The sequence below is a fragment of the Silurus aristotelis genome, assembly GCF_946808225.1.
Source record: "Silurus aristotelis genome assembly, chromosome: 1".
NCBI lineage: Eukaryota > Metazoa > Chordata > Actinopteri > Siluriformes > Siluridae > Silurus > Silurus aristotelis.
Window position 1 is genome coordinate 27,719,586 of NC_139574.1, and position 14,585 is coordinate 27,734,170.

A 14,585-nucleotide genomic window follows, 5' to 3' on the forward strand; every position below is an offset into this window, starting at 1 on the left:
GTTTATCAAATGTTCCCGAAGGACTCTTGAATGCAAAAGTGTTCATGACAAGTGGAGTTTTAACTCATAGTACCAGACTGTTTACAATTTTAAATAAATGCTTTGCGGGTTTGAAAACGTATTTTATTAGTTTACTTGTAAATCTCTTGCATTTCAGCCATCACTGTGTTGTTGCCCTCCGTGCTGTAGATGGCGGTGTGTGCAGAAGCTCCGTTCCTGTGACTAACGCAGAGCAAGAAGACGCTCCTCTCGCTATCTCGCTGCTGGGCGGATTGATACTCTGACACGTTTTCTTGTCAGGAAAAAGACTGAACTGCTAAAATTAGAAGTCTAATACTCTGGTTAAGAGTACACCAGTGGTTTAATAAGATAAATAAGTCGCTGGTCCTGTTGCAGCTTGTGTAAGTGATCCGGTATTGCGCTTCTGATTATGCGTCTATGATTTGTATGTGCGTCATCATGGCGGCCATGTCGAGCATCGTTCTGGTGTGAAGCAATTACTTCTGCTTGCAAAGTACCTAGAAGAATTCGGATTGCGATCTTGTTGTTGCGGTTTTCCTGGTGTGTTGTGTTTTACATCCCGTCTGAGGTTTTAGCCGCCGTGTCTTGTAAAAGTCTTATGGAAGCTGCTAATGCTATGGAGTTTGTACACACACTTCGATCTGGTTTGGTCATTCACAGGTTGAAGACAAGTGTCTTATACAGGCTTTATTCCGGCCTGTATTCCCTGGATAGCCTCTGGATTTACCTCAGTCCTGAGAAGGATAAAACAGTTATTGAAGATGAATGAATGTCTAATTTTTTTTTCTTCACTTTATCTCTGTGTCTACCTCGAGGATATTCCCTTCTTGGTTATTGCACCAGATAATGTCTCAGGCCTTGGGATATCTTGCTGAAGTGAGATGCTATTTGAAAAGTGGGATTTGTTTTTGAATTCAAAGGTAAGTCTGATGTGGTGGAAATGGCATCATGAAATAACTGAATTCTTCAATGGAAACTTGACCGGTTATGTGCTTTGGAGAACCACTGAAGTCTCGGACATGGTGAAATGGGTGAGTGGGATTTTTGTGGAATGTCAGTCTTTGTATTCAGTTTCACTTGTAGCAGGACAAGCACAGTGTCGTGGTGTGGTGCTATCTGAATGAACTTTGACAGAATGATGTGATTGGTGTGGTTGTGCTATAACACAAGGAACAGTGTAGTATTGTTGACGGATTATTGGGTGGTGTATTGATCATGAGGAAATCGCAAGGTATGAATGCCGGATGAAACATTTTCTTTTTTTTGAGAATTGGAGTGCTGGGTTTTTTTTTTGTGGAACACAAGACAACACGATAAACCTGTTACGAAGAACAGGAAATCAGTTGCGTAGTAACACGTGATCGGCGCTATTATTTTTTTGTGTGCAATATGTTAAATCACTCTGGGGTTCATTATTATGCGTTGGTTTTTGGAAAATGGAAGAGCTTGAATATTGTGACATGGTGGATGATGGCCAAGATGGAGATAACACTATCGTGTACTTTTGTCTGCAGGTGCTGTTGTGTGTGCCATCATGGCAGTGGTCATCCGCTTACAGGGACTTAGAATCACAGCTGGTTCAGAGGACATTCGCAATTTCTTCACTGGCCTTAAAATCCCCGATGGTGGGGTTCATATAATTGGCGGCGAACTCGGGGAAGCGTTCATAATTTTTGCATCCGATGAAGATGCAAGACGGGCGATGAGTCGCTCAGGAGGATGCATTAAAGGCTCTCCTGTCAACTTGCTTTTAAGTAGCAGGTCAGAGATGCAGAAGGTCCTCGAGGAAAGCACAAGAAAATCTGAAACGGTTAACAGGAGAAATTACAAGGAGTGTGTCAAAAGACCAGGAGTCAAAGGAGGACCCCCGTCACCAAACGAGGACATTCAAGTAGATATGCGAAGAGGAGATAATCAAAACATGGGAATTAGACCTCTTCTAGCTTTTCCTAATGACTCTCGGACTCAGAGGAAAGAAAGAACTAAAGATAGCATCTACTTGTACTTGTCTGGAATGCCATTCTCAGCAGCGAAGGAGGATGTTCGTGTCTTTTTTGAAGGTTTGCAAATCGATGACCTAATTTTCATGCGAAACAATTATGGAATGTTTAATGGTTGTTGTTTGGTCAAGTTCAGAACAAGAGAGGATACCATTGAAGGTCTGAAGAAGGATCGGGAATACATTGGGCCACGGTACATCAGAGTAATGCCGGCTTCGGAGCATCAGTGGGTCAAATCAGGGGGTTCAGTTAATCCAGAAGAGACAAGTCCGAGAAGACACGTCTCATCGCGCTCAAAATCTCGCTCTCCTATTCGCCATCGGTCTCATTCCCCTTCCAATGAAGAGTTTGGTGTGTTGTATGAAAACCTCTCATATTCAGTTGAAAAGCGAGATATAAAAGCCTTACTCCATCCCGTGTCTTTGACAGACGACCAGATCAGTATTGTTGTTGATAACCATAGTAACAGGAGCAAATCAGCTATTGTGGTGTTCAAGAATCTAAAGGATTATTGTTCTGGCCTGGCTCACCATAAGGAGACCTTTTTGCACAGTGTTATTTATGCGTCTCCGGTCTCCAAAGAAAAGATTGCCACTATATTTGAGTCTACTCAGTACCCAAGAAAAGACCACAGAAGTTCCAGCAAATCATCTGAGCATTCACAAAAGAGTGTGTATGACTCTGAAAGACGATGCATATATGTTCGCAACCTGCCTTTCGATGTCCGGAAAGTAGAGATCATGGACTTCTTCCATGGATTCCAGCTTGCAGAAGACAGGCTTTTCCTGCTCCATGATGAGCGAGGTGCTGGACTTGGGGAGGCGTTAGTGGTTTTTCAGACAGAAACGGAGGCAATGATGGCCCAGTCTCTGAACGGGCGAAGGTTTCTTGGATCGGAGGTCATGCTGAAATGCATCACCTTGACTCAGATGCAAGAATTTGGTATTGAAAACAGCAGCAAACCCCAGAAGAAATCTCCGAGCAAATCGCCAAGATACAGCGGTGAGCAGAATTTCCTTAATGACGGAATGTATCAGGACAATTATGACATGATGCCAGATACCCAACACTATGGTCCTGGAAAAAGTGGTCTATTGGATGATTTTGAAAACCCAGATGCTTTTGGACAGGGGCCCTGTGCTCCTGACGTACAACAGTATGGACCATCTGACCAACAATTTAATCAGCCTACTTGCGTCCGGTTTCTAAATCTACCATCTAAGATAAGGGATGATGAAATCTATGACTTCTGCTACGGGTACAGAGTAATTCCAGGGTCGGTCTCATTGCAGTATAATAGGTTTGGAGCACCTACAGGTACTGCAACTGTTGTGTTTGAAAGCCACAGTGAGGCAGTCACTGCTGTCCAAGAATTAAATGGAAGACCCATTGGTACAAGGAAAATTAATGTTGTGTTTGTGTAAAATTAGAGACTCTGGGCATTTTATCAGACACTTAATTGCAACGATTTGTTTTGTTTTATTATTATTATTTTTTTTTTCAGAAACATTTTAGAAAAGGTTATAGTTATGCTGATATATGTGCTACTGTTTTTAGTTATTGGTGTTTAAAATCAACGTTTTTCATTCAACATTCTCATAGAAAATTTTGTTCACATGTAAATGTGTGTCATGATTGATATTGACTGTTAAGCCACTATATTATTAATTTAAAATGCTTACATGGTATTTTTTAAATTTTTTTGTTACTCGATGCATAAAAACAGTAGCTCAACATTTCCTAGTGTGATTGGTAGGTTGTGTGCATTATATGGTAATGATTTATTTCATTTCCCCAGGCAACAAAGTGTGTGTAAGAGTGTAAAAGCCAAATACAAAAACGAAGTACAAAGCCCAACTGGGGTGATGAACATCCTTTAAATTGGGTTGAAAAACAAATATGACAACGTTCTGGTGGAATTCACTGAACCTACTAATGGATAAGCATTTTATGAGCGTGCTTGAATGGCCATCTCAAACAGGGACAGGTACGGAGAGTGTGGAATCTTCAACACTCAAATGTATTTATACGTACACCCACTGATCACTATACTGTAATGTGATAAGTTGCAAAAGCCCTTGCTCATTCATGCTGTTGTTTTTACTCAACCAGTCGTACGGCATTGGTGCAGTCGAAACAGCCGCGGATGCATTTTTTGCAATGTTATTCAGAGGTTATACAAAATGGTATAAAAACAAAGAGCAAATGTTTTGCAGATTGAATGCGGTGGGCAGAAAAAAATTTTCGGAACAGACATACGGTTAAACCTTGGATTTTAAATGAACTACACCACTTGAAAAAAGACGTAAGGCTTTTGACCCACATCTATGTGAATTTATATTCATATATATATATATATATATATATATATATATATATATATATATATATATATATACACACGTACGTACGTACATACATACATACAGTGCACTGGTGTGAAATGATGGGATGAATGAGCAGGGGTTCAGGGTCGTCGTTTTAAGAGCCTGGTGATTGTAGTTAGACAGATGTACACAAGATTTACCAAGTATCTTTGCTAGGACTCACACAGGAGTAAAACATGTTTAAACACTGGATAAACTTAATTCAACGGCCTCCTGATCTAATCCCTGGAGTGTCGGGGGGACCTGTACATGACCAGCATCTTCATCAGAGCCCTGAGAGAGCCACTGTTTTTTTTTTAGTGCCAAAGATGCAGTCACATGGGTTCACGGCATTTACTTTTGATTTGAATACATCCCCCCATATTCATGGGGTATAAGCGTGCATTTATGTTCGGTTTTGTTACATTTAAGATCATTTACTACTGTATGTATAATGCACTCATTTACTAATATTATTGGTTTGGTTTTTTATTGTTAACACACCCATTTTTATGTTGCTGTTTTTTTTTTTAATACAAGTGCAATGGCATAGTTTTTATATTGCTGCAGCTCAGTATTATTAAAATGCATGAAAATGTTTTAATGAAGCAAATACAGTGCAACCTCAATACTCGTGGAGGTTTTGTTCCAGGACCTCCCTAGTTCTAGGAGTAACAAAAAACTGCGGTTTTGCTCGCCCAGTAACGCAATATTAAATCAATTTTAATGGGTGTACAGTGTAATGTACCGTATTGTGAACTCAACAAAAATTGTGAATTGTCAAAAAATGTTTTATTTACTACTTTAAATGAAATATTACAATAATAAAAGTACAAACTTTGTTTTGAAATGTTACTCTGAACTTTCGATTTCTCGCAATCTATCATATTTTTTCTCGAGTTACTCTCAGTCCAGTTCCAAATGAAAAGTCGTGAACTGTCGAGGTCGCGAGTATCGAGGTTCCACTGTAAATGGTCTGGGAATGATATGGATGGTGACCCTCAAATGGTGGCGTAAAACTCTGGATGTGTTATTCTTTTTTTTTTTTTCTTTTTTTTTCCAGACATTGTTTCTTATCTAGTGTGCCTGTTTTTTTGTTGGTTTTTTTTTATCAATCAAAAGAATAAAAACAGTCACTCAAAGCCCATGTTGTGTACAAATCAATGTGTGCAAGGTACAGGAAACCCAAATAAAATAACAGGAGTTTAAATTTTTTCAATAAAGATTTTATAGACATTTGCCAGCTGTTAAGCAAGTTCACACACACATTTGTATATGTATTTATTTTTTTAAATCTTTTTTTGGAGAATATAAAAAAATGTTAACAAAATGTGTGTATGGCACAATATATGTAGATAAATTTAAGCTTTATATATTACAATATATGTAGATTGTATGTGCAATGATACAGAAATGATATGTATCTATTATATACAGTTAGATAGAAGATAATCTGGTATATGCTGAAAATTTACAATTACATACAGTAATTATATGTTTACTACATTTATTATAAAATATAGTTATACATAAATTTAAGCAGAATGATTCCTGGTAGCTGGTAGTGAACCATCAGTGTCGTAGTGGTGCAGTGTAGAGTTTAATGGGGTCATGGTTGGTGGAAAACTACAGGCCCTGAACCTGCTGGTTCTGGTGCGAATGTTCCTGCATCTCCTTCTGGATGGACGGTGGCGTTGTGAGTGGGATTTGAGTGTCTTGGTGATGTATGTTCTGTGTATACATCTACTGTGATGAAGGTGCAGGTAGATACATGAGGTGGTTTCTGTACACACACTATGGAGCTGCCATACCACACTGTGAGGATGGAGTTGCGTATTGTGCTATTCAGATAATAATATATATTTTTAGCACACGGTGCAGATTTTTAAAAACTATTTAATTACGTGTAAATGCATGTCTACCACCTAGGTTTGCTTTTCAGTCTACTGACTAACCAAAATGGCGGACCAGTGAATGGAGTCTTGCTCGTGACGTCACAGTCCGAGTCCCTGTAATGATGATGCACTTGGGTATGGAAGGGGGAATCATTTGAAATTAATAATATATAAAAATATAAAATCTCTCAAAATAAATGTATTATCTAGAGCGCACTAAAATAAAATAACAAAGACAACGGAAAACGACGTAAAAATATAAGCAGGAGCGTTGAGGCAGAGATTCTTCATTTTTTTATTTGATTTTAAACACATACTTGCTCATTTTAATACAAACAGTACCATGATTTTCTACATAATTAAAACAAAGTAATAAAACTTGTATAAAAATGAATTCTCAATTACGAATCACGGATCATCTTTAGGGATTGATGTGCTCCGAGGTCATTTTCCGGGGCTATGTCCTAAACAGCATTCTGTTCCCTATGTAGTGTGCTCAAATGGTAGCCGGAACACCCTCAGTTAGAGAGCGGTTTAGGATGATCCCGGATGCTGAGCCCGGATTGGTTCACAAACCGTCCTGATCAGAGTGTGAGAGGCGCTGCACCGACCTGCATCTCTACATACTTACGTAGAACCGCACTGTGTAGTGCAGGAGATCTCACAGAGAGAAAGAGAGAGACATAGCACTGTTTCTCACGTTGGAGCAATTCCTCACGTAAGACACCGACGTCAAGTTTTTACTGTAACTGTTTTTTCTCGACAGTGTGTATTGTTTGGTAATATGGTGAGGTTACATTTGAAAGAACTTTGTGAAAATGTTCAGTGGTGGCCGTTTGCTCCATCAGCCATGAACACGACCTGGGCTGCAAACTTTTTTTTTTTTAATGATCTGGACATTGTTTTATCTCTTTGACAACAAAAACATGTTTTTTCTGTGTAGTAGATCTTGTATCTACTGAAATGTCATACATTTTTTTAAATACTTGCATAAATCAAATAATATTAGTGTGTGTTTATGTTTTAAATGGCAGCCAGAGGAGCTCTTGCATCAGACAGCAGTGAACTAAACCTTAACAAACAGTGTTAAACCTGTTTACTTACTTTATTCATGATATATTTTGGATTAAACTTAACCAAACTATATCATCTATATGAGAGAGAGAGAGAGAGAGAGAGAGAGAGAGAGAGAGAGAGAGAGACAGAAAGACATAATATAATATATATATATATATGTGTGTACTGATCAGTATTGTCATTATGACCGCATGCCTAATATTGTGTTGATCCTCCTTTTGCTGCCAAAACAGTCCAGACTGTTCGAGCATTACCGACATTAACCTCTTCAGCAATTTGAGCTACAAAGGCTCGTCTGTTGAATCAGATCACACGGTCCAGCCTTCACTCCCTACGTGCATCCATGAAGCCACCCAGGACCCTGTCGCTGGTTCACCACTGTTCCTTTCTTGGGCCACTTTTGATAGATACTGACCACTGCAGACTGGGAACATCCTTCAAGAGCTGCAGTTTTGGAGATGCTCTGACTCGTCTAGACATCACAATTTGGCCTCGGTCAAACTCGCCCAATTCCATTCTCTTGCCCATTTTTCCTGCTTCTAACACATCAATTTTGAGGACAAAATTTTCACATGCTGTCTAATATTTCCCACCCAACCAACAGGTGCCATGATGAAGAGATAATCAGTGTTGTTCACTTCACTGGTCACGATGTTATAATGTCATAATGTTATGCCTGATCATTTTATACACACACACACACACACACACACACACACACACGATATTGACCAGGAAATTGTCTCCAGTCTACAGTAAACCAACATTGCAATTTACATACAGGTACTACACATCAGTGCTTGACTGAAACAAGACATAGACTAATATACGTTTACAACTTAATGACTAAAGCAGAGAAGACAGTACACATTGGCAGACAGACAGTGACAGTGCAGTGATTGTCCAGTTAAATAAGCATATTGCACATGGGTATGATATTTCAAAAGACTAATTTGCCTAATCATGTTGTGGAATGTTTGCAGACTAAATTTCAATTATCAGTCACTTGTTTTTTCACAGCAGTCCCCATTTATTTTCCGTAATACAAATACAATAAAATGAAAACAATAAGGGACGCAAAGTCTTAGTCATGAAGTTTGTCCCCTGGAAGGAAAACATTTTTCGACACTACACCATTATTCGTTATTTATTTATAGGGTAGTTTACGAATCTTAATTCATAAACATTTCATTTTATCAGAATAATGGAGGGGTCCACAAGGAGGATGCGAAATCTAAAGCCAGCAAGGCCACTGCGCAGACTAAACTGTAATCAAGGTAACATCGATTCACTGTTCTCTCTGCACCACGCTACCAGTTTTTAAGTATTTTCTAACATGTTGCAGTGGACATTACTGTATGCCTTTTTTCTAAAGCGTGTGCTGTTTATGTGTGCAGTAGTCCAGACAAATGTAGAAGCTGAGCCTGTGAAGATGGGAACAGAAAACCCAGTAAGGCTGTGTTTTTGTATCGCATACTGTAAAATGTTCATTACAGTGTCGGGTTCTTTTCATTCATATCCGGTTTCCCTGGTTACTTTTTGCTAAATGAAACTGTTTTCTTTTTTGTTTCTTTGTTTGCTTCTTTGTTTGTTTCAGCTAAACCACATAATAATAGAGAATTGTAATGAAATTCTTAAGCTCTCAAGCCAAAGTCTAGCACCTGCCAAATCAGGTAGGAGTCAGTTTTCAGATATTCACTCATTATTATTTTATTAAAAGAAACAGCAGGGTGTGCTGTTCTATAGAAAAGCAGTCTACTCAAAAATAGATTTTTTCACTCACATCATTTCATTTTATTCCTAACAATTTCTTTCATACCACAGCAGTCTGCCAATGAATACTATTTTTAAATGTTTCGTAAACAGCTTGTTGTATCTTCTATCCTTTTATAGTTACATTTATATATTTACCCAGTTAGACTTGTGATGTCATAGCCACTATAAACATTAATTCATCCACCAGGATTTCCGTTTTATTCTCTTGCGATCAACAGGCCAAACAAAGACACAGCTTGGCATCTTATCAAGAAACTAGCACAAAGTCCTCTGTCCTGAATACTTTCACACAGTGGAAACCTTACTGTTACAGTGCAATATTAATACGCCTTAATGGAGACCTGTTAGTTGAATTACAGCCAGCACTCTCGCTCAAGCTGATGTGATAAGCCAATCAGAATCAAGAATTTGACAGAGCTGTAATATAATGAAATACAAGATATGAAGCAAAACCTGCATTATTCTAAAAGGTTACCAAATTGTGATTGTTAAATGATTCAGGTTTAATTGTAGTTTAATACTGAATGAGGTTTTACTTTCACTATGGTAACAACACTGTCGGCTGAAAAGCCCGATTTCCCTGTTTTGATTCAATGATATTATTAAGAGTAAAGCGGTGCTCTTGTTCTTGATAGAGAGAATATCATACAGCAGGGACTTCTTGATCAGCTTAGCAAATTCACCAATGGCAAAGAAAAGACCGGATTATCTACCATCTCACCCAGTAGTTCTGTTTAAAGGGGTAGGTTGCTGTTTATGGAATACTGTTTGAATGTCTATTATATTATTACATGTTTTATACACACACATTGTATAATATACACATGTTACTGTTCCTGTATTTCATTTTATTTATTCACAGAGGGAACCAGACATGCACAAGTTGTTGGGGGAAGCTGAGCTGAAGGGGACCTGTAAGTACATTTATATGAATTCCAGCATGTTCACCTTTTTTTTGTAAAATCAGATAAACAGTATGCAGGAAAAACATGTAACATAGAATATTTAAATAGAAGGAACATAAACATAGGACAGAAAGGCAGTCTAAAGACAGTCTAAAACTTGACAGCAGAAAGTGCTAAGAAGCATGTAGGTGCCACATTCACATTTACCCTTATCCAGATGAACGTACAGAAAGTATTGAAGTTCTTTCTTTGAATAAATACAATCCTTTATTATAATTTTTTTTAAATTGCTCATTTAAGTACTCAAAGATCAGGTAGGTTGGGGAAATGCCTTTCTATAAATATAAAATTTCATATTAGATTTTAAAGACATGCAGGGGGACTGTTACATAGATTTGAGACCCTGATTACAATTTGGTAGACATTTTGTCGTCTACTCTGGATCAGCTAGCAGACCTAGACTAGATTTGCTAAGAGTTCTAGCATTCATTTATACATTGCCATTGAAAGTAGGCTAATATTCAGGTAATATGAGCTGTGCACATTAAAAAAAACAGATTACAAAATCATGCAAATCATGAATTATTATCTGTGTCAGAAAACGATGGACTTGATCCAATTTTGTAATTCAAGTTTTTATTCTTTTCATCCAGTACATGACAATACATGTATCAATACTGCTTGCAAGGCCAGAAATATTACAGTGGTTGAACTTAACAGAAGTAGATGTATTAACAAATGGTCAGAGAAAATAAATAAATGAAAATTACATTGATAATAATAATAATGAAAAAAAAAAAATAATATATATATATATTTAATTATTAATATATATATATAAAATTATTGTTCCACATGTAAAGACAGCGTCACAAAGGACCAAAAATCTTCCCAAACAGGAATATCCACCGGGACCCCTGCTTTGTTCTTATTATGTAGTTTGCAAAGCAAACGTTCGTATGAAGCTGTCTTGGTCATTATGTTGACCCATTCTTTTAACTCTGGGGTTTCTGGAGTTTTCCAGTGTTTCAGGATGACTCTGGCCGTCACAGAGACCACTTGATCCAATTTTGGATACTCTTCTTAGATGGAGAAAACTATATTTAACCAACATACTGTGTAAAAATCCTGCCATGTTCCCAAAACGATTATAAAAGTTGTATGACACCCAGGACATAACATCAGCCAAATATACCTGGAGTGCAGAAAACTTTCACCAGAGCTGCACAGGTTGTTTCTGGGATTCTCCCCCTTCTGCTTAAGGATGCCCCACAGGTGCTCAATAGGGTTCAATTCTGGAGACTCCATCACCCTCAGCTTCCTCAGCAAAGCAGTTGTCATCCTGGACACGATCTGAGCCAAACAAGTTTATCTGGTCTCATCAGACCACAGGACATGACTCCAGTAATTCATGCTCTTGGACAGGTTCTCTTCTGCAAAATGTTTGTGGGTTTTCTTGTGAACCAGCTTCAGGGGAGGTTTCCTTCTGGGATGACTGCTATGCAAACTGACTTGCTGCAGTGTGTGGCGTACGGTGTGAGCACTGACAAGCAGATCTTCTGCTTCTTCTAAAGCAATGCTGCAGCACTCATGCATCTGTTTTTTAAAGCCAGATTCTGCACCTGACACACAGCACCAGGGCTCTACTTCTTAGATGGACCCTTGCGAGGTCTGTTCCGAGAGGAACCCGTCTTGGAAAACCTCTGTATGACCCTGGCCACTGTGCTTTAACTCAGTTTCAGGGTGTTACGGATCTTCTTTTAGCCTCAGCCATCTTTGTGAAGAGCAACAATTCTGATTCTCAAATCCTCATAGAGTTACCATGAGGTTCCATATTGAACATCCAGTGGTCAGTATGAGAGACTTGTACTCAAAACAATTTGAACTGCTCAAATTTGTATGGTCCTGTCAAGCAGACAAAAACATAAACATGATAAATAAGACATGTGGCTTTGCATGGTTACATCATGTACAGCTGTTATCACTTAGGGTGTACTCACTTTTGTTGCCAGATATTTTCACAATAATGTTGTATAGAGAAGCCGAAAGAAAGTTTATGTTGTATATCAGTCAGGAATATATCTGGGATGACATTACTATGTGCACTTAATAATTGTTTAGAATTTGTTCTCCTCTTTCTTCTGTGTAGACACTCAAAATAAGGTGGCGTTTGTGTCCTGGTAGCCTGAAGAATGATTCCTGTCTGCTGGAGTTTCAACAGATTGAACCAACTTTAACATAATAACTAAGAAGCAATGAGAATTTCGACTCTGAAAAGCTTTACAGGATTGCATGTCATTTTGGAAATGGGGCAAGTTCAGAACTTTGAAAGGAATTTTTGTAACATGGAGTTTACGTTTTGACCTTTGACCGTTTAATTTGAGCATTTAGACCAAATCCAACGGTTTCTAATTTCAGTGTAAAATGCGTGTGGACTTTAATTCTTACTTACTAACAAACACTACAATGACTTTGTGTGACACTTTTTTGTTCTTTTTTTTTGTTTTTTTTTTTAAGTGAGATACGAACAGAGTTTTATATTTAGTAACTAGCATGGTGTTGTGCTGCACTTTGTCTCTAAAGAGACTGTACCACTGGGGTCTACATTGTACAAAGTTTACATGATTCCTTATAAGACTAAACTTCCTGCACATATTTATTTGCCAAAATAGACAATGATGCTAATATGTCAGTGTGCCTAACTGTAAATAAGGGGGTTGGGGTGTGTGTGTGTGTGTGTGTGTGTGTGTGTGTGTGTGTGTGTGTGTGTGTGTGTGTGTGTGTGTGTGACATGGTAGACCATGGTATTTTTCAGTTTTCCAAAGTCAATGCACTCCTTTTACTGTTAGTGTGAAAGATTTTTAAGATTTCTACATGTCGTGTTTTGTAAATATTTTTGTGTGTTTTGGTGAAACCAAGTTCACAACTGTGAAAAAAACAAATACAAGTCTAATCCAAGAAAGTGTTTACTTGTTCAATTATTCCACTTTGACTTGGTATAGATGGAAATCTAGATGACTTTTATTTCATTCCAGTGATTGTAAATGGTGTGCTTTATGCAAGAACCTTATTCTTGGTCATGATTTGGTTACATATTTAGACATCTGACCATCACACCCATGTGTCCCAAACTGTTTCAGAAAGTATGAAAAAGCGCATACTTGTAAAGAATGTCTCGAATAAGGGAAGATCAACAAACACAAGGCATTAAATCCAACTGCCTAATAGTGTGTGTGTGTGTGTGTGTGTGTGTGTGTGTGTTGACACATCTAAACAAAAAAGTGTTAAACAACCCAGAATGTTTTATACAGTGGTGTGAAAAAGTCCTGATTTCTTATATTTTTTTGCATGTTTGTCATACTTTAATGTTTCAGTTCAAACTAATTGAAATATTAGTAAGATAACACAAGTGAACACATGCAGTTTTTAAATGAAGGTTTTTATTATTGAGGAAAACCAAAATTCAAAACTACATGGCCCTGTGTGTAAAACTGTGGTTTATCACACCTGAGTTGAATTTCTCTTGCCACTTCCAGGCCTGATTACTGCTACACCTGTTCACAATCAAGAAATCTCTTAAATAGGACCTGCCTGGCAAAGTGAAGTAGACCAGAAGCTGCTCAAAAGCTAAACATCATGCTGAGAGCCAAAGAAATTCAGAAACAAAGGAGAAAATAATTGAGAACTATCAGTCTTAAAAATGTTATAAAGCTGTTTTTTTTATTTTTTTATATAGCTTTGAGACTCCAGAGAACCACAGTGAGAGCTGTTATTCACACCACTGTATTTTAGAATTTCTAAAGTAGCTACATTATTCTTTGATGAGAGCTTGGGGGTCATTGTGTGGGGGTGCTAAAGAATTGATAATATAAAACATTCTGGGTTATTTAACACTTTTCTTTCGCTACATAATTCCATCTGTTGTTTTATAGTTTGGATGTCCTCAATGTTAATGTACAATTTTAATGAAAAATAAATGTGTGTGTGTGTATACTGTATACACTTACAGTAATTCAGTATAACAGCACTGCATCACAGAAAGGAATCTCATACAGAGAGCATGGCACAAGTCAAAAAGTCCACTTTTCTGCTGCAGTGTCCAGATACATCATCTCTCGCTAAAACAGCAACACTAACCTCGTAAAACCCCCAGGTTTTCTGTGCATTTTTTCTGTACATTATGGTTTTCCCTGGGGAATTGTTATTAAGACAAATTGTGGCGTTGTGTAAATTCTTTAGAATTTTAGCTTGTGTAGATTTTACACTACCAGTGCTGATTTCTGAAGGCCTGACTTCATGTGTAGAAAATTAAAACATCAATTTCCTTTTCCTGTTTGCTACAGTCTGTTGCTGACACAGGCACACATGTTGCTGCCATTTAAAATTTTATTTATTAATTTTTATTTGGTTAATGTTTTCTATTAATAATTAGCAGAGGGATGTTGGTTTGTGCTGATTCTCCAGGGGCACCAAACATTTTTCTGTGAGAACCACATCATTTTTCCTTTCTTTGGAGAGGGACATGTTTTAAAGACAGTTGGTTTG

The 14,585-nt window shown here is 37.8% G+C and overlaps 2 protein-coding genes across 2 annotated transcripts; both read left to right on the forward strand.

The window, feature by feature from the left end:
* The first annotated feature begins 212 nt into the window (after positions 1-212).
* rbm12bb (RNA binding motif protein 12Bb) lies at positions 213-3,861 on the forward strand. Its single transcript, XM_083554317.1, has 2 exons — positions 213-401; positions 1,536-3,861. The coding sequence occupies exon 2, from the start codon at positions 1,556-1,558 to the stop codon at positions 3,443-3,445; it is 1,890 nt and encodes a 629-aa protein (XP_083410443.1). The 5' UTR covers positions 213-401; positions 1,536-1,555; the 3' UTR covers positions 3,446-3,861.
* A 3,003-nt stretch (positions 3,862-6,864) lies between these two features.
* gra (granulito) lies at positions 6,865-12,762 on the forward strand. The gene is made up of 7 exons (XM_083554606.1): positions 6,865-7,000; positions 8,560-8,636; positions 8,757-8,809; positions 8,957-9,032; positions 9,771-9,877; positions 9,998-10,049; positions 12,190-12,762. Exons 2-7 carry the CDS (start codon positions 8,564-8,566, stop codon positions 12,222-12,224), a joined length of 396 nt encoding a protein of 131 aa, XP_083410732.1. The 5' UTR covers positions 6,865-7,000; positions 8,560-8,563; the 3' UTR covers positions 12,225-12,762.
* Positions 12,763-14,585: the final 1,823 nt, after the last annotated feature.